Here is a 23,912-nt window from a genome sequence, read left to right as displayed (position 1 = left end):
ATGCGCTTGGGTGAAGAGCCGGGGATACTCTCCTCTGGTGCTTCAACCACCTCCTACGGTGGCATTGTAAATGAGATGTTCGACCCGAATGGAGTTATTTCTACTCAGGTACTTTCATGTTTCCTCATTAAAAAAGAGTCAAGTTATTAAGAAAAGTAATACAATTACTATACCATTGAAAATTGTGACTTTTGTGGTTTTCACTCTTTTATTCATGATTTTCACGTTTTTTCGTTGTGTGGTAATTACACGCAATCTGGCCATTCACCTTATAAATTATTCGAAATAAATCGCTCTTAGATACAGCAATGTAAAATTTTTGGGGTGCTACATTTTTATTGAAGAGGCACGATGCACTACAATTTTCCACACAGTCGCAAATAATTTTTAAATCGCTAACAGTCCTAAATTTTGTAGTTTTCGCACCAGTAAAAATCGATCGCATCTCAAACTACAGCGATTTTCAAATCGTATACATTGAATGTTATAGTAGCCGTCCTTTCTAGCTTTCAGCTTTACCATTTCCCGTTGAACCAGTTTTTTTTTTTTTAAATCAATACCACTCTTCAGAATATTTTGGCGGAATTATTCATTAGAATTTACTGCGGATTTTGTTTGAAATTCTTAAAAGTCTATAGCCAAAGTATTTATCTCCAAAATATTCTGAAATGTCCCATCAATAATTATTCATAGTTGAACAGAGAACTTTACTTCTTCATGGTTCTAATTTCTATTAATCTATTAAACTATCATTTGTATCTCTCGGTACTGTTTGATGATTATGTGCAATATTCATACTGATAGTAACGCATCCTTAGCCTACCACCAGCAACGGGACCCCAATGCCAAGTGCAGAGAAAGCGAAGGGCTTTGATGACAAACCGCTTATTTTTGGTGAGTTTCTCCACTACGCTGTTTTGTTGTTTGAGTTTATGTTGTTGTTATATGTTTCAGACGTCTTGAGGTTAAAATAAGCGTTTGATTAGAAAAAAAAAATACATCCTACTAGTAAATTGTGAAGTGAAACAACACGGTCATATGTGTGACAGAAAAATCACGATTTCTATCGCTTTTCTTAGCTCTAAAAAAGGTCGATTTACTGTAGAATCCCTCTATCTGTGAATATCTTATGGACCTTATGACTGGCATGCATGACGAGTGTGATTACACAGCGTCTCATCTGTTTTTGATTATCTAAGTGCAGGGAACACGCTAATCCGTGCCCGGGTGCACGTGTTCTCCCTCTCTTATCAACACACTATTTCGCTGGCATCTTCAAAAATTGGGCACTAATTTAAGTATGTACTTCTAAATTCGGATCAGTTTTTCTGCTTAGTCGCTTGCAGTCCTTTTTACATAGAGAATTTCTGCAGTGGAATTTCTCTGCAAATCTCTGCAGTGCACTTTGCGTTTCATCGCCCACCTTCAATATTGATGTACTTGTACTGTGCAGTCCATGTTTTTGCTATGGAAGATGTTCTTTAAGTTTATTTGTAATGCACGTTTTTCCTCTAGGTTTAGATCAATGTTACCTTCGCTTCTGAAAGAAAAAACTGTTCAGATGTTTTGCGGTTTCTAAGCACTTCTTTACTTCCACGACTGCTCCTGCTTAATGGCTTCTAAATCTAACATTTCCATCTTATTCCCTTCTTGTAGTTCTAGTTCTAAAGCAGATATAGTGCTCTTAGCTTTTAGTATTGTTTAATGGTGCCAGAAAAATGTTGTATTTCTCTTATGTGGTTTTTGTTGTTAACCACTGAAATGTTTTTATTTCACAGTAGCACTCGTCACTAGTGGGCTACTCTGCCTTTCCTATAAGAGTCGGTGTACGTGTCTTTCTTGTGTTCATCACGGTGCTGAACCGATTTAGGCATTCACTCATCTCCAGAACTATTTGTTTTATTTGCCAATGCATTTTATAGAAAAAATAGCTTTGGCGGTGCATAAATCCCGTTGCTAGGCGCGTTTATTTCGTCGTCATGTGACTGACGGAAATGCGGCCATAGTGCAGTCGTGGACCCTTATAGCGCTTTTTGAGCGAACAACAGCACATTCGTCATTGAACCTCTGAAAGTTCTTTGCCAATAGACGGAATCGCTGCGGTAGACGATGTTGATCTTTAGCTTTTCTTCGCTATCGTTTAGCTATTACATTTATTATATTGCTTCATAACTTCCTACGTAGCTAGAATTTCAACATTTCCGGTGGGTGGAGAATTTTGTTGTTGTTTTCTTTTGCTGGTCATAATACATTTCAACCATCTGATGTGTTTATGTTGCGTGTTATATAGGCGGAACACTGAATTAATTCGATTGCATTCACTGTATCGTTTCACAGCGCTTACGTGTCCCTCTGCTTGTTTTTGAATGAATTTGGTTCTGAATTTATTTGAATTTCTATCTCTTATCGGCCTCTTATCTCGTATTTGTCGTAGTCTAAATTGGTCAGTCGCATAAATTGAATTGCTCCAGTATGTAGCCCAATCAGAAGCTTCATTTTTTGCAAATTACTAAAGGATTTTGTTTGGGTTATTGTCCATGTTTCTTCGAAAGAAATCTATCCCAACAAGCGGATAGATTCCTATTGGCTATTTCTTAGCGTTACATTGCAGCGGTATTCTCTGCAACGTCATATGTAAGGAAATGGTTTAATTCCGAAAGAGATATAAAAAAGAATTCAGCCTTCGCAAACCGAGGCATGTGTTATAGGAATTTTAAATGAATCTCATTTGTTTTTTGTGTCTGTTTTCATCCTACTGAGATAGCTTTCTTCTATGCCTGTTTGAATTCGTCGAACAATTATTTCTTAGCACTTGAATCAGGCCTCAAAATTGCATTGACCATTACCTGGAGTTCGTAGGCTTATGAAATTTTGTAGATCTCCGTTACTGATCTCATATAGTAGAGATTTCCCCATGCTTATTAAACTTTCTTGTAACCGATTTGAAATTGTGGTCGTCTACCCAGTCATTGCTGTTGCCAGTTGGGTACTTTGCAATTCATTCTGTCGTAGAATTTTTTCCATTTTTCGCATTTATGCTTTAGGGGTTCTATGATGATGTCGGGCTGTTTGTCATTTGTTTGCTCAACCCTCTTTGTGTGCTCACAGCCTTCGTTTCTTTTCGCCAGAAATGCAAAGCATGCCAGTTTTTCTTGGCATCCTCATATCCTATGAGCACCTTGCCTTTCTTGTGATATATTGCCCACTTTCGGAGAATTCAACTAAGCTCAAATTTGTACTGAAATTACGTTTTCAACTCAATGCCGTCTTTTTTCTATCCGTTCGACCACAACCCTACATTTCTTTTACGATATTTCAATAAACATATTCATTGCTACACTTCAGTGGAAATAAAAAGTGAAGCTGAGAGTTGCTCTGAACTTCGTGTGAATTTCGTCTGCAATATTTCGTAGTGATGTGGAAAATTACCAAAAGTTGATAAGCTGAGCGCCATGTACACAATAGATAGTGATTCAGCGTCTCCTTATGTGATGTCAACATCACCAGAAAATTCAACAGGTAAGAAAAATGGAAGTTGCGTGCCCGTGTGACATGTAAGCCTCAATTGCAGCTTTTTTGGATGTGTCGAATTATTCCATTGCTTTTCAGAGGATGACGTCAATCGCGCCAACCACATCCCAAATGGTGGATCGTCGTCACCAAGCGAGTTCCATTTATTGCAAATTCATTCATATCGGAAATGTTTTAATTCTTTCTCATCGTTTTTTATATATCCGAGCCTCCTGTAGCACTTTACAATAAAATGATAGAATTATCTTTATCTTATCCCAATTAAATTTTGGAAGTATTTTTTTGGTCATTAAAACATACTAGAACTGTAAACTTCCCATTTTTTTAAGGCATAGAGTTTTCACAATCCCGACCCAATGGACTCTCCACAATTTCTGGTGTTTTTGCTCCGGTGGCGTTGTCGATGTTCAGCATTTTACTTTTTATGAGAATGGGTTAGTTGTTTCTTCCGTACTAGAAAAGTCTTCTTTTTGGCCGTCTTCTGTTCGGCCTATATTTTCTCAGCATGTTTTGTTTTAGGATTTGTGGTAGGACAGTTGGGGTTCCTTATGACGGTAGTGCAGTTGGCAATGGCTTATGCAATTGTCATGCTAACGGTCCTTTCTCTTTGCGCCATCTCATCTAACGGAGCGGTTGAAGGAGGAGGTGTTTATTGTGAGTTCATTTTTAACACAATATGTTAAATTAATTTTCAATGACGTCTTAGATTAGGTTTACAGATATGATAAGTAGATCCCTTGGACCCGAGTTTGGTGGTGCCATTGGAGTGTTATTCTTTGTGGCAAATGTGTTCTCGTGTGCATTGTACATTTCTGGATTCACTGAAGCGTTGCTGAATAATCTGGGGAATGGACGTTAGTTTTCCGACGTTTTTTTTTTCGTTTACTTGATTGACATATGTTAACAGAGATTTCTATTCAGAATTTCCCGACTCACCCACTTGGAGGTTCTTTTACTGTGTACTTGTCTCAATTGCGCTTTTAATACTTAGCTTACTTGGAGCTGGTATTTTTGCAAAAACTGCACTGCTCACTTTTATCTTAATCTCGGTTGGTGTTTTTGTTCGTTATAGCTCGTTTTAGCTTTAGGCGAACCAATGCGATTCTCATAGTAGTTCTTCTTTTACAGATATGTTACTCAACGTGGATATTCTCTGTGATAGTTGACGGCCCTATGCAAGTTCCAATTCCGAAGGTGAATACTCCAGCATATCGGGTGCACGAAAATGCCTCCAACCCTGACAGCCCAATGATAGTGCAGTTGAACCAGACTCTGACTGCGAACTACACTGGATTCAGGTCGGTTTATAAACATTGGTAGCGAGATCTGATTCGTCCTGATCCTTCTTTTTTCTGTAACTCTCCGATGATTTTGAGATCTCCAGTTGCTTGCTGGATCTCTCCTAAACAGCCGAATCTTAGGTCTGCGATCCAATAATTTTTTTTTAAGTTTTCGAACACTGGGTGAGAACATGTTTACAAACTACACCATGGATTACACGACAGAGAGGCAAACTGATTTTGCACTGATGTTTGCCATTATCTTCTCAGGAGTAACTGGTAAGTTGGGATTGATTTGTTACTGAAATTCTTAATTTTCATAGATATAACTGCAACTATTTTCTTTAAGTTCGCAACAGGAATAGCTTCATATTCTAAAACTCTGATTGTATGGAACTATCTAAAGTTACACTTTTAAATACATTGCAAGGATACAAAAAAGCTGTATAAGAATCTAATTAATGCATTTTTATATGCAATTTTCAGTTGGCTTCATTCGAATAAAAATGATTAAACCTTCCAACTGTTTCCTTCACCTCTATGAGTTTAAAATCTTCAATTATGAATGCTATGGACTACTTTCAATATGTACTTTCTTTCTCTGAAAAAAAAAATTGAATTTCTTCTAAGTATGTGGTAGAGGAATGTAGCTAATAAAGAAGAAAGGTATGAAAGTAGGTATTGGATGTTTTTTAGCCATGTTCTGTCCTCACTCTAGAAAGAAGGGAAGATCAGGACTATTCCCGGGCCTCTTTTCTAAGAACTAGATTTAGCAGCGAATTTTCTCAGATAGCTTTTGAAACAGTATGTTATATCTCACTCTCTCAATTCGAAATAACCTACCAATTATTTTCAGGTCTGATGGCTGGCGCAAATATGTCCGGTGAGTTGGCTCGCCCTTCAGTTTCAATTCCTCGTGGAACCGTGCAAGCTGTTCTTATCACTCTTTTCGTCTATATTATGACAGCCTTTCTTATGGCAGCCACATCGAGTAGATATCTTTTGCAGAATGATTACACCGTAAGGATTAATTAATTGGTATATCAATGTCTGTACTATCACATAGTGTCCCTCGTTAATAGGTTATGATGGATACAAATTTCCAACGTTGGTTCATTCTAATTGGGATCTTCTCCACAACTTTGTTCTCATCGATGAGTAATTTAATTGGTAAGTTAATTTCCAGTAAACTTGATTTTTTTTCAAGATATTGCGGTGAAGTAGCAAGCATTTTATTATTTTAACGTTCACCTTTTTCAAAATTATTTTTTGGATTTCCTATTTCAGATTTAGTAATTTCATAGTTACGAACAAATTGTTCCATCCTGTTTTGCAGGGTCTTCACGTGTACTGAATCGCTTATCTCACGACAAACTATTTGGATACCTACTTAGACCTGCTAAAATTGAAATTGGTGACAGAAATCCAGTGGTTTCTGTAATCATTACATGGCTTTGTGTGGTGGTATGTTTTTCAACTTTTTTTTAAATTAACTTTGCTCTTTTTCATTCACACTCACTCAATCGCCATTTTTTTCTATAATTCTCGCTTCACCATTATTCAGGGTGTATTCTTGATCGGAGCAATGAACAAGATAGCAAAACTGACATCAATTTTCTTCCTACTCTCGTACATGGGAGTGAACATCGCCTGTTTGGCTCTCGAGCTTACCAGTGCACCCAATTTCAGGTACAACGATTCTATATTATTTGAAATAACTTCTCGGATTATGCATTTGCTTTAATTTTGTAGAAAATTGCATATTGATCAAACTTAACGAAAAAACGTGTGATGTATTAGGTTTTTCGAAATTATAAACATTTATTTTGTGTTTAGGATATATGATGTGCTCCTTAAAACCAACCAACCAATCTATAAAACTTGACCACCTCACCTCACAATAGTAAACATCGTAACATTTTGTCCTTTCAGACCAACATTCAAATATTTTGCATGGTGGACATGTGCTCTTGGTGTTGTATGCACAACAACGATGATGCTGGTTGTAGACGCATCAATGAGTGCTATTGGAGTTGTGGTCCTTATGTCGCTTATCATGGTTCTCCATTACCAGGTAACTGCACTCTTTTTGCTTAACAAAATAATACCCAAATCATGCTAGTTGTAGCTTGCGTTTTGTCCTTATAATTCTCAACTCGTTTGAAGAGCGTGTTATTGTTATTTTTACCTTTCTTTCGAGGTCTTTCCTTTTCGCCCGACTAAAAGAGGCCGTGGAATTGCTTCAATAAAAGTGTTCACGATTTTCAGGCGCCTGCGGTATCATCAGGTTCGATTTCTCAAGCGCTAATATACCACCAAGTAAGGAAATATTTGTTGCTGTTGGATGTAAGGAAAGAACATGTGAAGTAAGTCACATTTCTGTATTCATTTGAGATTCGCAAAAGATAATATGCGTTAAGTAGTCGTTATGTCCCAACCAGTTCAGATATTGGCGTCCACAGATACTTTTGCTTGTTTCGAGGCCGTCGTCATCATGTCCTCTAATGGACTTTGTAAATGATCTCAAAAAATCCGGATTGTATGTTATTGGACATGTTCGAAAGGGTGATTTGGATTCCAATCAAGCGGTAGATCCACTTCAACAGGTGAGTTGACTTTTTTCAGTACTACTTTAGAAATTTCTTTTCTTATACATCCCAGGTCTTGTCACTCATTCTTACATAGGTTTTCCCCTACTGGTTGTCTCTGGTGGACTATCTCAAGCTCAAAGCATTTGTCGAGTTAACTCTATCAAGTAGCATTAGGCAGGGTATTCAACAGGTAGTAGACGTATTGTTTTCTAGTAGACATGCATTTTTAAACAAACTCTTCAAGTGGTTGTGGTGAAAATCCCATTTTTAGCTTATGCGACTATCTGGTCTTGGTGCAATGAAGCCAAACACTGTAGTGTTAGGTTTCCACGAAGCCACACCAATAGACGTTACTTTACAGGTATTTGCTTTCGATGTCATGCGATAAAAACTTTTACTGAGGGGAAGTTTCTGTTTAGGAATCGCAGCTGCTCAAGGATCTACGCTACTCGAAGATCGATCGTGCAGCTGTTGTTGAGTATTTCACAGCTGGTGATTACATGCCTAAAGTAAGGGATTTTCATTTCTCTTCCTTTGGTAGCTTCTCTAAAGCGAAGAGAAGAAATGCAAAGTAGGATTTGAAATAGTTCCCTGCAAACAACACTTAGGGGTTGTTCATTTCATTTCCGAGCCTTCGGACAAACTGTTCATCATCTGCAAAATTTTGGCCTTGCATACCACTGCCTTTTACTAAAGCGACTGCGCTGCATAAACATTCGTTGTCGTTTGTATATGTCATTATGGATTGGATTTCAACTGAATGCATAGTGCAACTTAACGGGGACTAGTTGCTATCATAGAATATTTATTGTAAACTTTTAAATTGTTTAAGGAACTTAACGGCAACTTGGAACGATTAACTCCGATCGATTACGTGAATGTCCTGAAGGATGTGCTACATATGACAAAGAGTTTGTGCATTGCGCGGCATTTCCACAAAATGGACAAGGTTATTGATTGACTAGCAATTATAAAATATGTACATTTCATGTGCATGGTTGCCATATTGACAAATCTTGAAAGTTAGCTAATTTATAGGAGGCACTCTCACGAAGCTGGAATCAAAAGCGATACATTGATGTTTGGCCGGTTGATTTGCAAAAGCCCGTAGAAACTGGATTAGGCTGGGATAATAGGTTTGCTATTTAATTAATATCTTTATTGGCAAACTCAATGCTTCACTGCAATAATTAGTGGTCTATAGTCTCATTATATACTATTTCCAAGAATTTTCAGCTCATTGTTCCTTCTACAGTTGGCATGCATCCTCTCAATGTCATCCAGATGGAGGTCCTATTCTCGTCTAAGAGTGTTTATTTGTGTAAATAGTTTGCAGGTAGTGCTTTAGAAACTAGTTTTTAGTACAACATTACCATAGCAAATAATTAATTCATTATCTAATTTGTCGCTTTGGAGCCCTGCGTGTAGTTTATGATCATGTTGAAGTTATCTATAGTAATGTGAAGCCATTTAAGGATATGCATAGACGGGATAGACAGTTGAAACAGATGCTCGACTGGTTACGTATTAAAGCTGAGTCAATTGTCGTACCATGGGATCACGTAGTTTGTCATTTTCCTCAAAATGGCGCATCTGCGAATTCACAACGGTAAGTGTTGCGTGAGAAGTGGTTATTGTAACATTCACTAGAGTATGTTTACTTAATTGATTATATAATGCACTCAAAATTGCACAAAAATGCAAAGATTATTGTAGTAATTAGTTTGTGTAACTTCCACAGTCTCAAAAACCACTGGATAGTTGGAATTATAGGTTGTTCTTTTCAAAACTCAAGTATACTACTCAGATTAGGTTTTTCCGGCGTAATTCCTATACCAGCATTTAAAGTTTCAGCTATATTGTTGACGTTTGTCCAATAAATACGTACTAACTGAAATAATATTATATTTATCTGCTGACATCACTTGCAGACCAACTGTTGATCTGCCGGTCCCGTATCTGACAGCTTTCAATGATATGATCAAGCGCTACAGCGAGGAAGCAGCAATCACCCTACTCAATCTTCCATTACCACCCGATGATGCAAATTTGAATGCTGACAGGTATGTTGCTATGTCTATACACCAGTGCAAAATATGAAAAATGAAAGCATTGATACTAAAAAAAAAGTCCGATTAAAAATGAATTATTTAGTCATGAGTGATTTCTTGAACGAATTCCATCGTGAAATACATAAAAATTCCCGTCCGAGCCTTGTTGGTCTAGTTCCTTTACCACTTCGTCACTATCTTTGTTAAAGATGAAAATCTAAGTTATATAATTGATTATTATTCTTTCGAACAGTCTTTAGCTGCTGAAAGTTACCCTGTTCCAGATGATCCAGACCTCTTTGGATTCTCCATAAATAGATTCTCTTAGCATAATCGACGTGGCAAAAGTTTTGTTTAAAAAATCGTTTTAAAGCGCTAAAATTCTGTGTTGACTGGGCTAGTAGATTAATACAACGTTCTAAGGACGACGGCCATGAATATAATGATTGTTTTACATGCTAAGGAATATTTGGGTGTTGATAACGAATGTTATAAACATTCTGAGAACGTGGACAGATTATGTCCGAAAATAATGATTTTGTCGGTTTCCTTTCTCACACTTTTATATATTTGATATATGACCAACTAGATGAGAAACACAGGAGATTTTCAAGAGGTAGAAGACAACTATAGCCATTTGTACTATAATCAGTTTCCTTAAATAGAACATGAGATCATGTAGTACACGCACGCATGGATTAAAGCTAGCCCGCGCAGTCATTTCAGTCTTTTATAATTCTTTCATAATTAGAACAAGTTTTGAGTTTATACTTATATTTGCTAGTTCGCACGTGTATTTACTGATTTCATTAAGGTATTTGGATCAAATCCGGCGTCTGACAGATTCTCTTCCACCTACGCTGATGGTACACGGTGTTTCTTCAGTCATTTCCACTGCACTCTAAGTACTCCCAGAGTATTTTTGAATCTTACACTTCATATTTGTTTATTGGTTTGTACATTTCTACTTAAGTATTGTTGTGTTTCTCTCAGCGTTTTGTAATGACGTTATGTCTAAACTCGTAGTCGTGTAACCCCTGAAGGTGCTAAAATACTTGGATGTTTGGTTCTCATTACTAATCAAATGTTCTAAACAACCTCAAATTCTCATCTAGCTTAAAGACAATTGGTTTACGCCTGGACGATTCGGTTATAGAATGTTCGTGAGGTTTTTTTCACATCAATATTCAAGCACCACCCCAACAATGATGTCACAATGAGTTATTATACTGGCCTTCTTTCAACTGGTGCACTTTTTTCGTGTTTCTTTCTTTAGCTGTCAGTATTTCTATTTCCTCGTCTCCCCAGATATACCAGCCTCTAAGAATTAACTCTGCGGGGTTACATTTCACATACTATTTCGCGGGAATGCCCATTACCGACATAACTATTGTTTCTGTGATAAATGCTGGTTGTAGTGATAATGAAGAGAGCTAATATTTAATGTTTTTTTCGACACTGTGAAGAAAAAAACCATCGGAGAAGAACAGAAACCAAAAAACAAAAAAGTTTGGAATGGAAGAATGAATGAAAGAATCGTCAATTATATCAAAATTTGAAAAGTTCCGATGAAGCAAAGGTGTTTAGGTACTTAAAAATGGAAAAGCAGGTAAGAGAATATACTGTAGATTATAGGAGCCATTTCTAAGTAAAAACTCTGAATGTAATAACGCCGATCTACAGGAATTTAAGAACAAGTTTGAAAGCACTTAACAAATGTACGGAAGTAATTGAGGTTGACGAAAATTTGAAGTTTCACGAATGCAGAACAGGCAGGGAACGGTTAGAAATTAATTGTAATAAGGGAAGATTTCTACCAGAGAACTATTGTTAAAGTTCAATCGATGTGTTTTAATTTCAATTCATTCGATCAACATAATTAAATTTTCGGAAGAGGTGAAAGATATTTAAATATTTGTATTCATCTGATCATCAAGGTATCGAGTGCGTTTATTCATATAGATTTTAGCGAAGTGGCATAAATGTAGAAAAGGTTAAAGAAATTCTGATATCTTGCAATATATTGGATGTGGAATTGTAGTACTACGTAAATGAGGCACAACGACTTCGAGACTACTAGAGCTAAACCTTCTGGGGCATTTTAATGAAGATGATTTAAAGTGTACCGTAGCAAAAGGTTACGGCCAAGCCCACGGAGCGGAGCCAATCTGTCGCTGATATCCATTTCCGAATCCGAAGCTACGTCCACCACTTCGTCCGGATCCACCGAAACCCAAGTCAAAGTCACGACGAATCCCTAATCCGCCAACAGGTGTTTGAACACCCACACCAGTAGCGATATTCACATCACCAAGACCTGCATAGTTTCCTTTAAAACTGCTGGAGAATATTGCTAGTTGAACCAATACCTGGCCCCCAACTGGGTCCCGCATCTGGAATGAGTCCGGTCCCTGCTTCACCCCTTTCGTAGTTTTGCCATCGAGCAAACTCCCGGGCACTGGGAGCAGCTAAATGAGCGCCGGATGGAAGTAACTTTCTGAAAACCATGAACTGATGAGCCCGGAATTAAGAAGGACTTGGAGATTTGTTAAATACCTGCACATATAGAAACAAACAGGTTATGCACGTCCATCTTTTATGGTTTCCTTTAATCTTAAGTCCCTAAGTAAGCAAAAAAAAAGTTATAAAGGTTACTTCTACAAAAATTCCAAAAATCTGGTTGCTCCTGATAATGGACTTGTTAGAGTAGTCTACAATATAGTATGAGGACAGTATATGCATAATCTAATCGAGAATTCTAAGTTATAGTTGGGTCAAAACGACATGAAGCATGGACCGTTGCGTAAGCGGCCGCGCTCGGAAGCGGTGCGGTGGGAACAGCGGTTGGAATCGAGGTGGGACCATGGCGAACAGCAGAGGTGTGTGGCGGTAGCATGGATCCTTACACGATCCCAACCGCTACGCTCCACCGCTCCGCTTTGAGCGCAGCCGCTTGCGTAAGTGTCCGTGTTTCATGTCGTTTTGACCCGACTATACCTTATGAAGTCTGACAACCACAAAGCCGTCCAATGCGTAAGCTTTTTACAATCGACAACACTTTAGTTTCATTGGTAGACTTAGGTCAACAACAGTTAGCAATCCATATATAGTAGGGTCAAAACGACATGAAGTAGGGTGAAACTGCGTACGCGGCTTCTCTCGAGGCGGTGCAGTGGAGCGTAGCGGTTAAGAGTGCACCGGAACCTTTGGTGGCACCGCTAATCACTGTAGTTTGCGACTGTCTCAACCCGGTTCCAACTGCCTCCTCCACAGCGCCGTTTCTGCGGCGCGTACGCAAATGCACCGTGCTTCATGTCGTTTTGACCCGACTATACCTCATATGTGTCACTTCGTATACGGCATTAATATGTTTTCTATTAGCCGGGCGATAATGGCGATAAATGGGACCATAAAAATGGGGGTTGATTGTGAGATGATTAGAATAAACTCGCCCATTCTCAATCCTTTATTCATTTCTACTGGCAGATATAAATTATTTCTCCTTGACACCTCACAACTGATTTCTAGGTTTTGCCACATTTCACAAAGGCTCCACATTAATCGTGTGAGTATAGTAAGGTCAAAACCACATGAAGCACGGTGCAGTTGCGTAAGCGGTTGCGCTCGAAGAATTACGGTGAAGCGTAGCAGTTCGCAAAATCACGTGGGGACCCTTGCTAGCACCATTAATCGCTGCAGTTCGTGGTTTATGCCGTTTTGACTCGACTGCACATACTTTATTTCTTCACTGAGAAGAGAATTACGTAAGTACTGAATAACAATTCAAGTCAGAATCTGTATGGCAAAGAATGAGTGGAATGACACACGGAGCGCCAAAAAAAGAGCGGAATGAACTGAAATAAAGAAGTGAAAATGCTGGATAATCCATGTCGTGAAATTACGCCAAAAAGTAGTGGCGATTTTTGCTAGGAAGCGCCTTCACACAGAATCAAAGTGGACTGGATAGGGGCGGCAGTGATGGGCAGTTAATAAAGAGTCGATACACATAGACTTGTCGATCATGGTGATCACCGTCAGGTCACGCACACCTTTACCGCCTATTTCTTGAATCGACAACTTTACATGAAAAAGAAAGGGAATAGTTGGGCCAAAACGACATGAGGCACGGACAGTTGCGTAAGCAGTTGCGCTCGAAGCGGTGCAGTGTAGACTGCGGTTGGAATCGAGGTGGGACCATGACGAATTGCAGAGATGGGTGGCGGTAGCGAGGATCCTCTCACTATCCCAAACCTTACGCTCCACCTCACCGCTACGAGAGCAGCCGCTTACGCAACTGCCCGTGCTTCATGTCGTCTTGATCCGACTATGGCTAATTTCATCAATTTGAGCTTGTTGAGTTGTTTCTTTGTTGCAAGCGAAAACGAATATATTCGTGTCGAAACGACCTAAAACTCGGTTACCCTTCGGGCTGTGGCGGTGAGTGGTGCTAGCGTTAGTCTCCACTGGACTCCGACCGCTACGCTCCGCCGTGCCGCTTCGAGCGCCATCGCTTACGCAACGCTCCGACCTTCATCTCGTTTTGACCTGACTATAACTTCTTCTAAATCATGAATACCTTTGCATCGCTAAGAGCCGTTCTAAATCAGGAAAACGACTACGGTACCTCATATCCACTATATTATATCCCGAAGAAACTAAAACGAGCTGCAAAGCCGAAGCAGCATCTGGTGGGTATATTTGGATATCATATTTCCACCTAGATGATCTAATCACCTCGTCTATCGAACAAAAAGCGTTGTCCCGATTCCTCGTACCCCTAGCCTCTCCTCTCCTACTGACAGCTTTACTCAAACGCTCCCGAGTGCTCTGCGATGGGCCTTGTAGATCCAACAGTACAAAGCTACAGACAGTTAGAACATGGAAAAAAAGATACTTATACAATGTAGATAACAGCTTGTCGTGAAAGAATATTTGAAAAATTGAAGGTATATAAAAAACTTTAAACACATTCGATGTCTCACCCCATAGTTGATGGATCCTCGACACCAGTCTTTTGTGACACACAATGTTTAGGATTCAGTTTGCATACCAATTCTGTTAAACTTCTTCCTTTCGTAACTAGAAATGATCAATGATGAAATGAGAAAAGCAAAACCTTTTTTTTTAAAACTCACTGTCAAATGTAATTAGCAGAACAATTAACAATTTCTTCATTACCAATCAATAATGGGACCGGTTGTTGTCATAAAGAATCGCTTCAAGGTCTCGCAGTCTCTATTCGCATATTACAACTAGATCTACACTGTATGGAACCAGCAACGTTTACCGTTTCTTTCATTCTGCTGTGTTTTTTTTTTTCGTTCCACAATTCTTTAGATGACAGCTAACCATAGTGTTGAGTTTCATGTACAATTCGCTCAAAATTTCCCATACTCTCATTTCATCTCTCATTTATTTGTTCAAATCGATGCCGTTTAGCGCAGAAGTGCAAAAATTTACATCAAGTATTATTATTGGATCCTGCATCCAAATTATTTGAAGTAGAAAATACGAAATTAGAGCATAAGCAGCGTGTTCATTCGATTGATACCGTATTTAATTCTTACTTTCAAGAAATTGGAAGGTTGGAATGGCTCTAGATGCTCTTTCATTATCTCACTTTGTTTGAGGATCCACAGAATCCCAGCTGTCATGAGCCTTCGTTCATGGATCACATGAAGAAGTCACTAAAAAAGATAACTTGATCCACAAATATTTGTCTTTGAAATTTGGGGGGAATAAAAGAAATCAAACGTTTACGGCCACATCACGTTAAAAACACGCCATCCTGGCGATCTGGCCAGTTAGGAATGATGGGAGATAAATAAAATGGGGATGAAATCATGAAATCGCCACTTTTTTTTCTCGAAACTGCGCTACTCCCTATTCTTTGATTTGTTTCCTTGCACAAAAATCCACACTTTATTGCCGTGTCTCGAATACATATATGTCCAGTTTTTAGGTGTTTGGGTTTTTGTGTCCACATATGTTTTCACTGTATAGCAGAACATCCAATCCATTACATAAAATTCCGTTCCATACTCGTTTCTCTGCCAGCCCGAGTTTACCTGGGTATCTTAAGCTTAGCCGGCTAGGATGGGATGGGTGTTTTCAACGGAGAGTGGCTCTTAGCATCTGCAATTTCCTGCAAAGTTCCTCTGATAAGTATTTAGAAGTTCAAATTAACTTTGTTAGTGGCTTCTTCATATGATCCGTAAAAAAAAGCTTAAGACAACTGGAATTCCTTAAAATGTCAAACCATGTGAGCATAGTTAAGTGTCATCTTGAACTATTTCATCTTCAAACTTCATGAAAAGAAGACAGGATGTGCGGTATCTAACAAATTAGCGCACTTTTCATGTTCTAATTCCTATTTTTGTATTTTCTATCTTAGCTGAGTTGGGCATCGTACTCAGTTCGATAAAACATATTCAGAATTGGCGTTGGTCTGTGTCTTGAGAGAATACAATGTTACCAAGGACAAAAAATTGCAGTGTATTTCAGTTCGTTCATAACTGGTTTATTTTGGCACGTATCATATCTACACGAGAGGTTAAGGATTCGCCCAACATGAATCAATCCACTTTTTTGAGTTCAGTAGCATTACTTTTCATCGAGGAGAAGAATGCAAAACTTTGCACCAACCGGGAGTTGAACCCGGGTCTGTACCGTGGGAGGGTACAATGATACCGCTACACCATTGGTGCTCGCGAGAAACGCTTGCAATGGAACTTAGTCGAATGTACTGGTTTGCTTAAAACTGGTATTTGTGAAATGGCTTGTTTGGGACTTAGGAAATGGAACAAGTGTAAGGAGTTATGGAAATCAATTCATCTATCTTAAGTTAAATTAAGTAGCGCTCATTGTTTGTTTAATTGAAACGCATAAGAATTTGCAGTGACCGGAAGGCTGTACGTGGGTGGTTGAAGCTGCTTAATTATATCGAAGTCATTGAATTCCGATTTGAACAGCTTCTTCAACACACTATACAAGTTCTTAAAGTTACTTTGAAGGTTTACATTTCTGACGCCTACGTTTTTGAGATCTTCTAATTCGCTAATACACACAGTCGGGTCGAAACGATCTCAGCCCTGGTGAAATTGTGTAGGTGGTTGCGCTCGGGATGACACCTTCACTAGCTCCAGTCGGACTGCAGAGATGATTTTAGAACTCTGCAAATACCAACAAACTGTTTTACAGCTGTTTGCTTAACACAAAAATTTTATTTTTTTCTAGCATATAATATTAATAGCACGTTGTCATAACATTCAGAAAAAAATTATGTGAAAGTCATGCACTGTAATGCTGCCTTAAATAGTGCACCCGCAAAATTCAAAACATTGTTCAAAAATACATTAAAAATGTGCACATATGTACATATTTCCAAAGCAAAATGTAACTCAATACGAGTAAACTAGAAACAACACAAACAACCTAGACAAGAGTAAATGCGGTGAAACGCATGTGTGCTGATATTTGTACATCCGACAGCATCGGTGATGAGTGGAAGAAAATCGAATGATATACAAAAACACATACGACTACACGTGAAGAACCGTGATTCAGGGTAGCACCACTTTTTTGGCAATCTCCTAGATGAACCGAAGATCTGAGTATAATAACGGCAAATCACTTAGCCACCGCGCCGCCAGCTGAAAAGATTTCTTTCTTCAGAAGGGAAAAATATTTCGCTGTCACATTTGACGCCGCTAAAAGACGGTCAAACTGATCAGTGCAAAAGTACGGATATTGGGAGAACTAAAAAAAACTAAAATGTTTGAAAGTTTATAAAAATCGACATACTCTTCGATAACAGGATATGTCAATATCAGGCTTTAACCATGTTTCTTGTCCCCTTTCGCCAACAACCATAGGAGGAAGCATCGAGCGTTCAGTTACCACTACATTAACCACAGCTGATAAACACTCATTCCACAACACAGAAGGGATGGGTGAAACGTTTTCCCCGAGGTACCAGCTAGAACAAGGGTTTGTATTCTTTGCAAAAAAAAGTTCCGAAAGTAGAATTCGAAAACGGACCTGTGAAAAACCACCAGCGAGAAGTATAGTCCATTGTAAACGCGTCCAATCGAAATTTGTCCTTTCTGCCACTAAGAAAAAGAGAAAGAGATAGAGAAATTGACAAAGGAAAAAAAAAACAAGCATGAACATTTTCAGCAACAAATCCCCTTACTATTAACTGGACTTTGTCCCTGTTACAAGTCTTTTTGTCTTACTTTGAGTAGTAATTCATATATCAGTGCACAACGTGTAGTATATATAACTATCGTATATTTAGATACGATAGTTTTGAAGAGATATGATTCCAAGAGAGATTGGTGGATGTATATCGAACAAGAAACATTAAAATAACATTTTTTGTTGAGCTCAGAACTACAGACTTTTCGTGGTTGGGACTTCGCAAATACAAAAAGACTTCCAGTAGAAGTCGAAGATTCCCTTCCGCTCAATGAAACATTTTTATCAAACTTTTTTTTCATAACACGACAGAAGTGCTACTCAAACGTAGGAGATCAGTTTCTAGACACAACATTCAATGCTAGAACGAATAAAAAAGGAAGCAGTAAGAGCAAAAAGCTATAGGATGAAACCTACGTCGAACTCTAGTCCATGCACTCCGATCAATCTACTGGGATTTCTCTTCGAATATTCCAGCAGAGTATTCATTTCCGCCAGAGGTGGATTTAAACGTTCATCGACAAACATCACAAAACCCTGACCACATGCCATTCGCACGGATGTTACGTCGATAGTCTGAAAAAGAAAAAAATTTTTGTCAAAATTTGTGGAGAAGAGGAAAACTCCACTGAACTTCGGAATTTCAATATTTCAAAAGCAGAAAAAAATGTGAAACCGAAATTGTCTTATCACATACTTGTCATCTCAAAAACAAGGCATACAACTTTGTGCGTTTGCTGCCTCACGAGTCTTACATCTTTTAACCTCCAAAATCCCCTTCCCCCGCCATCCCCCCCCCCCTCGGTTTATAAATACTTTAATTTCATTTAAAAAAAGAAGATAGAACAGTATCATAGGGAAGACTCAGAAAGTAAACATTGATTATTTTGCAGTAATAATCAGGGAAGTATTGAATAATGAGGTATTTACCTTATTGGTCACTTCAACGAACTCTAGAGGTATTTTCGTCCCAAAATCAGCGCCTACAGGAGGAACGCCACGTAAACGTGGCCATAGAATGACAATCTGAAAAGATTTTTGCAATTGACGTGATATTCACGTAATAAGTAGAACGCTCCCAAATGTTAATACTACCTTGCGCAAATCCTGTAATTTCGCTATATTGAAGACCACTTTCTGTAGTCTGGACGATGCCTTTTCAGAAGCTTTGATGACCACATTTAATCCATTTGTAGCCATTAGAATGTCCATCGGATGAAGATGATTCCAGCGAGTTCGTTCTAGGGCTTCAGCTATTCGTATCCTCTCCCAAACAATCTTAAACGTGCACCAGTGCAGTAGGAATACAAATTTTGATTGTGTAGAGCACCAATAAATGGCAAACCATCCAAATAGAGATCACCTGTAGTGCACTTATGGTGATTTTCTCAACACTACTGAAGTATCTGTAGTAAAGAAAGAAAGCTCGCTGCTTCATTGAGAAAATTTTCTCGGCTGTGAATGTATATAGAATGTCAGGTACCTGAACGAAATCGTTACTAGTACAAAAATATTCAGAACAACAAAATACAAATGAATGTAAGAAAATATAGAATCTAGAAGGAAAACAGCTCAGATAGATTCAAATAGTACCAAAAGCACATTGTCTTCAGGAATGACGACCGCAGCAGCCGACCAATCAATAACCTCATCAAAAGGGAGCACCCAGTCATCCGACAAAACTACAGGGATGCATCCCAGCCGAAGTGATTCAAGAAACCTATAAAATAAACAATATTTATTAGTATTTTCATAGTTGCAAAGAACTATCCGTAGAGACAAGCTCGTATTTGTCGAGAAACATGAATATGAGAAGAATAATAGGAAAAACATTGAATCCAGATCTAGCTTTAAAAGTACATCGATAGTTTCCAAGCAAAAAAAATAAACAAAGCAACCTTAAAAAAAGTTCTATGTCACTTCTACAGCATCAAAAGAATAAATCAAAAACGAATGAAAGTAGAGAAATGGAAAACGAATGTCAAACGAGAAATTACCTAAACGATCCCAGTCGTCTTCCTCTTGGAGTAAGACAGAATGTCGAGTTTGCCATCATAGACTCATAATCCCATCTACAAAAAGCCAGCCATAACTAAGTTTTAAGCAAAGAACAGAAAACATACTTGTCGTATGCTTCGTTGTCACTTTCACATCGAGCATCCTGATGTGCCTAAAAATATAACGGTATTTCAAATTATCGCACTAACTAACTTATCAGCACTTAGAGTTTGTTTCGTCCTATCCTCTAGTCGGAACACAATGATATAAAGGAATGCAGTCCTCAGAATACTGTAGATGAAGGCTTAATTTATGAAAATACAGATTTCACACTTTTCATACCCTCTCCGTTTCCCAAATATTTAAATATGATACAAATGGGAAAAATGTCAACTCTCCTATCTGTGCCCCGTCTGAATTTCAACGTAAAGTACTGAGAGATCCCAAGATAGTACTTCAAGGATTTTGTTGAGCAAGCCTTTTTCAACGAAGTGTGTCCAAAGTGTAGCAAAGACTCTTCCCAAAAGACTAATAACGATCTTTTAAACCTAACAAGATTTATACAGTCTGAGCGTTTTTGAGCTGTAAATCCTATTAAATACTACACATACATACTGTTGGAAACAATTTAACATTGAATCTTTCATGTCTCAGGTCTATTCCACGTTCTTTCCTTTCCCTGCAAAAATTACTCTAGAGACGTCCAGCGATTGCACCGCTGCGCTGAGGTCCTATTTATGCTTCTATTTATCTATGTGGCTTCCTTCCTTAAAATTTTGGAATTTTAAAGGGAGAGTGAAAGGCGGGGAGGGAAGGGATCGTTATCAAGTGATTTTTGTTCGCTCTTAACACTTTGAACGAAGAACATTAACCTGCCAATCATTATTATGTCGACATGTGGTGACCATCGCAACTGTTTCTCCATTGTGTAGATGGTGGAGCGAATCGCGAGTTTCTGAGCCGATGCCTACGAAATAAAAAAGAGATAACCTAATTCAACACCTGCGATAACTAAAAGAAGATCCGCATCGTCTATTAAATACGGGGAAATGATGAACGTAACTTACCATAAACATATCGCTTCCCTTTAAAAGACACGATGTATTGATCTTTCGTCCTCAAGGAGATATCCAGCTGAAACTGCAGGAAAGTCACATAGGCATTTCCTGACAAAAATATCCCCATAGCGTTCACAAAGGTTACACCCTCCTTCTCATTTTTCTCTCTCTCTCTCTCTCTCTCTCTCTCTCTCGAAAGTTCAAATAGCTTTAGTTTTGACCACTAAAACATTTAAGTGAATGAAAGACTGTGATGAGGGAAAAAAAAGAAAAATTCAAAGCATCGACATCGAATGTAATATCTACATCTTTGTTGGTGGATAACACTGCCCCAACCCATTTCCTTTTCTGTTATGAGCCTTTTCTCTCATTTTTTGGGCGACGTGCGCACTGTTGTCGTTTAATAACACAAGATTAGGATCACGTATTGGAAACAAGACCCCAATCCGTCAGTAATGGTGTTTTGCTGCCAGACCTCAAAGATTTTATTTCCTAGAAATTGGACTTGTGCTTCAATTTTCCGAGGGATGATGCGTGGTTAGCATTCTTTGTAGTCGAAGTAAAAAAAATGCTAATTAATTACCAATGCACCAAAGTATGAAAAATCCAATATTTGCGAACTAGAATCTTAAAACTTTTCAGCAGAAAAAGAGAAAAAAAAAAACAGGAAAAACTGCGAAAATTGATAAAAGAGGGCTTCTCCAAAAGTAACACATCTTAGAAACCAAGTACGTTTGATGCCGACTGTAAGGGCTGCGTTACCTCAGGGGAGTTCCGCAAAGGATGTTCTTTATGAAATAACGGGAAGGATATGTCGAAATCGAAGCGGTAATTCTGGAAGAAGAAAAGTACGGAGTACCTGAGAAAATATCATTATTCCGGCACGAACAACCATTCTAACCTGAGAACTGGGGGATGCTCGAGCAATCATCGCCTTTTTAGTGGCGAAACCAAGATTGTGATCGGAATAGTCCGGATACGTTCCATGATATAAATTAAAAATGATGTGATTCACACCATCATTCCACACTTCAGCAGGAAGATTCGAAATATAGCGATCAACATCACGTACATAGTTCTCACTGAATCATATTAAACTATCTCAAAACGCGTAAGTTGAAACAATCCCACATTTTCCCCACAAATTTGAAAAAATGATCAAATAAGTTACCTAATTTTATCCCTATCGATTGTGTCGACGCTGACAACATAAAGACACGCCTCCTTAGGGTCGGACACGAAATAACGACTAAAATAACAGTTATCCGACAGATATTGATATTACTTCTTCTTTTAACCTATCTGGGCATAACTCCAGTCCGAAGCTTAGCAATTTTGACATCAGATGGGAAAAAACTGAATTTGAGTTCGCGAAAACACAAATTCAGATATTTCACATGTTTGAGTTAACTGTGCAATGAGTTCCTTATGACAACATGTTTCTCAAGGACTTAATAATGGAATGAGAACGCTTTGAGAAACAACCCAAAAACCAATAACTGTCTCATGTTATTCCAATTTCAAAAAAATACGTACTACGGGGTTAACTTTAAACACCAAAACGAATATCCACAAAAAAAAAACAAACGCACTCACCTTTCACGAATTGCCGTAAGGATCTTACGGTAAGCTTCGGAGGGGACCAAATCTTCCACGTCAGGGTACACAAATACTTTCAGACCTGACCTACATTTATCGTAGTCGAAGCATGAATACATTGCACATTCTGACGGTCTAAACCAAAAACTGAATGCTGAGAGATGCTCAATTCATAACGAATGAAGCAAGAGAAGGAAAATACTTAATTGAAACAAAGGTAAAAGTATTGCTTCACAAGATAAAAACATACCCATTCTCAGCAATGGGGTTGCTCTCATACTCGGTTTCATCCTCGTCCACATACACAGAATGTTCCTCAAATGCGACAGTTTCTTCATAAAAGTCGCTGAAGAACAGCCAACCATATATGAGAATACCAAAGAAAAGAAGAATATACCGAGCTGGGGTTTTCATAGCATCAGTCCAACATCTATAGAATAAAACTGAGATAAAAGAACTAATAGCTTTAGATGGTCATAATCTTCAGATCTAGCAGCTGAATAAAGGGCGAAAATGGTCGAAACACGCAAACCGCACTGAGAAGTAGTGGGAGGAAAATGCAAGAAATGGCGAATGAATTGACTTTTCCAACTTCAAACAACAACTTCCAAATTAACACGGGAAATAAATCCTAGACATAGTACAGCATAAATAGAATCAGGCACTGTTCTGTTTTGATATCATTTCCCGAAAGGAGTATGCACATTCAAAATACGGGACGGTGTGCGTATCTAACTTGCACCATTTACATTTGAATTCACGTCTTATTAGGGCGTGCATACGATACGTTGTAATGGGACGAAAACCTACAGCAGGGTCAAAGCGACGCTCAGTCGTGGGCCACGACTACAGGTACATAAACAGCTGACTCTCCATGACCGTCTTGTATGCGGTGTAGTCGGATCGGTGCGGATGTAGCGCAGTCGGTTTGAGGTTCGGCTGCCTGCACGATCCATCAGAGGTTCGAATCCGCCTTAGTGCTCACCAAACCTTTCATCTCTCCGCGGTCGATAGAATGGTACCAGACTTATCTTGGAGAATAAAAGCACTGACTTGACACATCGACTATCCCCCACAAGTCATTGTATAGGCCAGTTACATTTCGTAAACCTCAAACGATTCTGAATTGAAGTGAATCTGGTGGTACATCCCAAGTGGATTGATCAACGCCAGACACTTTATCCTTTGCTCTGTATAGTCGGGTCGAAACGGAGGAGGTACGGTGCATTTGCGTAGAATGCTGCGCACGAAGCAAAGAAATAGAGCGTAGCGGTTATAATCGCCGTGGACTCTTGCTAGCCCCACTCATCGTTTCAGTCCGTGTGATTCCATCTCTATCCCTCCACTGCGGACGTAGACGTCTAACGCAACGTTCTTCATATCGTTTTGACCCGACTATATAAGAACGACAAAAGAGATATTGGATGTGCGTCTCGGACACTAGGATTTACGGCAACATTCCGTCATTTTATATTTCAAACTCGATAGATTTCCACATTTCCTTCACTCCTCTACTTTTTTTAATAGGAAATAAACTATGTAGCTTAAAAATGAACTAACATTGAAATTTTCGCTTATCCTCGTATGAGACCGGCAAATCTTACT

General features: G+C 38.6%; 3 protein-coding genes across 7 annotated transcripts; 1 reads left to right on the top strand and 2 right to left on the bottom strand.

Moving 5' to 3' along the window:
- Positions 1-10,358, top strand: RB195_016829 (uncharacterized protein; the record flags this gene model as incomplete). 4 transcript variants are annotated; one of them, XM_064183542.1, is made up of 26 exons in its annotated part: positions 1-108; positions 819-894; positions 3,478-3,519; positions 3,610-3,663; positions 3,861-3,965; positions 4,051-4,185; positions 4,251-4,385; positions 4,453-4,580; positions 4,660-4,829; positions 4,981-5,090; positions 5,668-5,831; positions 5,894-5,981; positions 6,148-6,275; positions 6,376-6,500; positions 6,744-6,885; positions 7,080-7,177; positions 7,258-7,417; positions 7,497-7,592; positions 7,674-7,763; positions 7,822-7,911; positions 8,235-8,351; positions 8,441-8,538; positions 8,639-8,738; positions 8,878-9,011; positions 9,334-9,465; positions 10,268-10,358. In XM_064183542.1, 26 exons carry the CDS (start codon positions 1-3, stop codon positions 10,356-10,358), a joined length of 2,916 nt encoding a protein of 971 aa, XP_064039421.1. The 4 variants fall into 4 exon arrangements, with proteins under 4 accessions (XP_064039421.1, XP_064039420.1, XP_064039423.1 ...); XM_064183541.1 differs by lacking the exon at positions 3,478-3,519; XM_064183539.1 differs by lacking the exons at positions 1-108; positions 819-894 and having other exon boundaries at positions 3,453-3,519.
- A 1,233-nt stretch (positions 10,359-11,591) lies between these two features.
- On the bottom strand, positions 11,592-12,017 carry RB195_016828 (uncharacterized protein; the record flags this gene model as incomplete). The annotated part of the gene is made up of 3 exons (XM_013449847.2): positions 11,592-11,770; positions 11,823-11,950; positions 12,010-12,017. The coding sequence occupies 3 exons, from the start codon at positions 12,015-12,017 to the stop codon at positions 11,592-11,594; spliced, it is 315 nt and encodes a 104-aa protein (XP_013305301.2).
- A 2,494-nt stretch (positions 12,018-14,511) lies between these two features.
- On the bottom strand, positions 14,512-23,263 carry RB195_016827 (uncharacterized protein; the record flags this gene model as incomplete). 2 transcript variants are annotated; one of them, XM_064183538.1, is made up of 21 exons in its annotated part: positions 14,512-14,532; positions 16,488-16,509; positions 17,056-17,105; positions 17,257-17,431; positions 17,494-17,564; positions 18,070-18,228; positions 18,583-18,678; positions 18,748-18,930; positions 19,016-19,135; positions 19,246-19,372; positions 19,650-19,724; positions 19,776-19,822; positions 20,523-20,617; positions 20,718-20,784; positions 21,471-21,542; positions 21,610-21,790; positions 21,880-21,957; positions 22,305-22,442; positions 22,558-22,653; positions 22,705-22,737; positions 23,118-23,263. In XM_064183538.1, 21 exons carry the CDS (start codon positions 23,261-23,263, stop codon positions 14,512-14,514), a joined length of 2,052 nt encoding a protein of 683 aa, XP_064039419.1. The 2 variants fall into 2 exon arrangements, with proteins under 2 accessions (XP_064039419.1, XP_013305302.2); XM_013449848.2 differs by lacking the exons at positions 14,512-14,532; positions 16,488-16,509; positions 23,118-23,263 and having other exon boundaries at positions 17,046-17,105; positions 22,705-22,721.
- Between the last annotated feature and the right edge of the window lie 649 nt (positions 23,264-23,912).

Source organism: Necator americanus, chromosome II, assembly GCF_031761385.1.
Source record: "Necator americanus strain Aroian chromosome II, whole genome shotgun sequence".
NCBI classification, from domain to species: Eukaryota; Metazoa; Nematoda; class Chromadorea; order Rhabditida; family Ancylostomatidae; genus Necator; species Necator americanus.
Note: the sequence above shows the minus strand (reverse complement) of the source record. Positions and strands in the feature narration are given on the sequence as shown.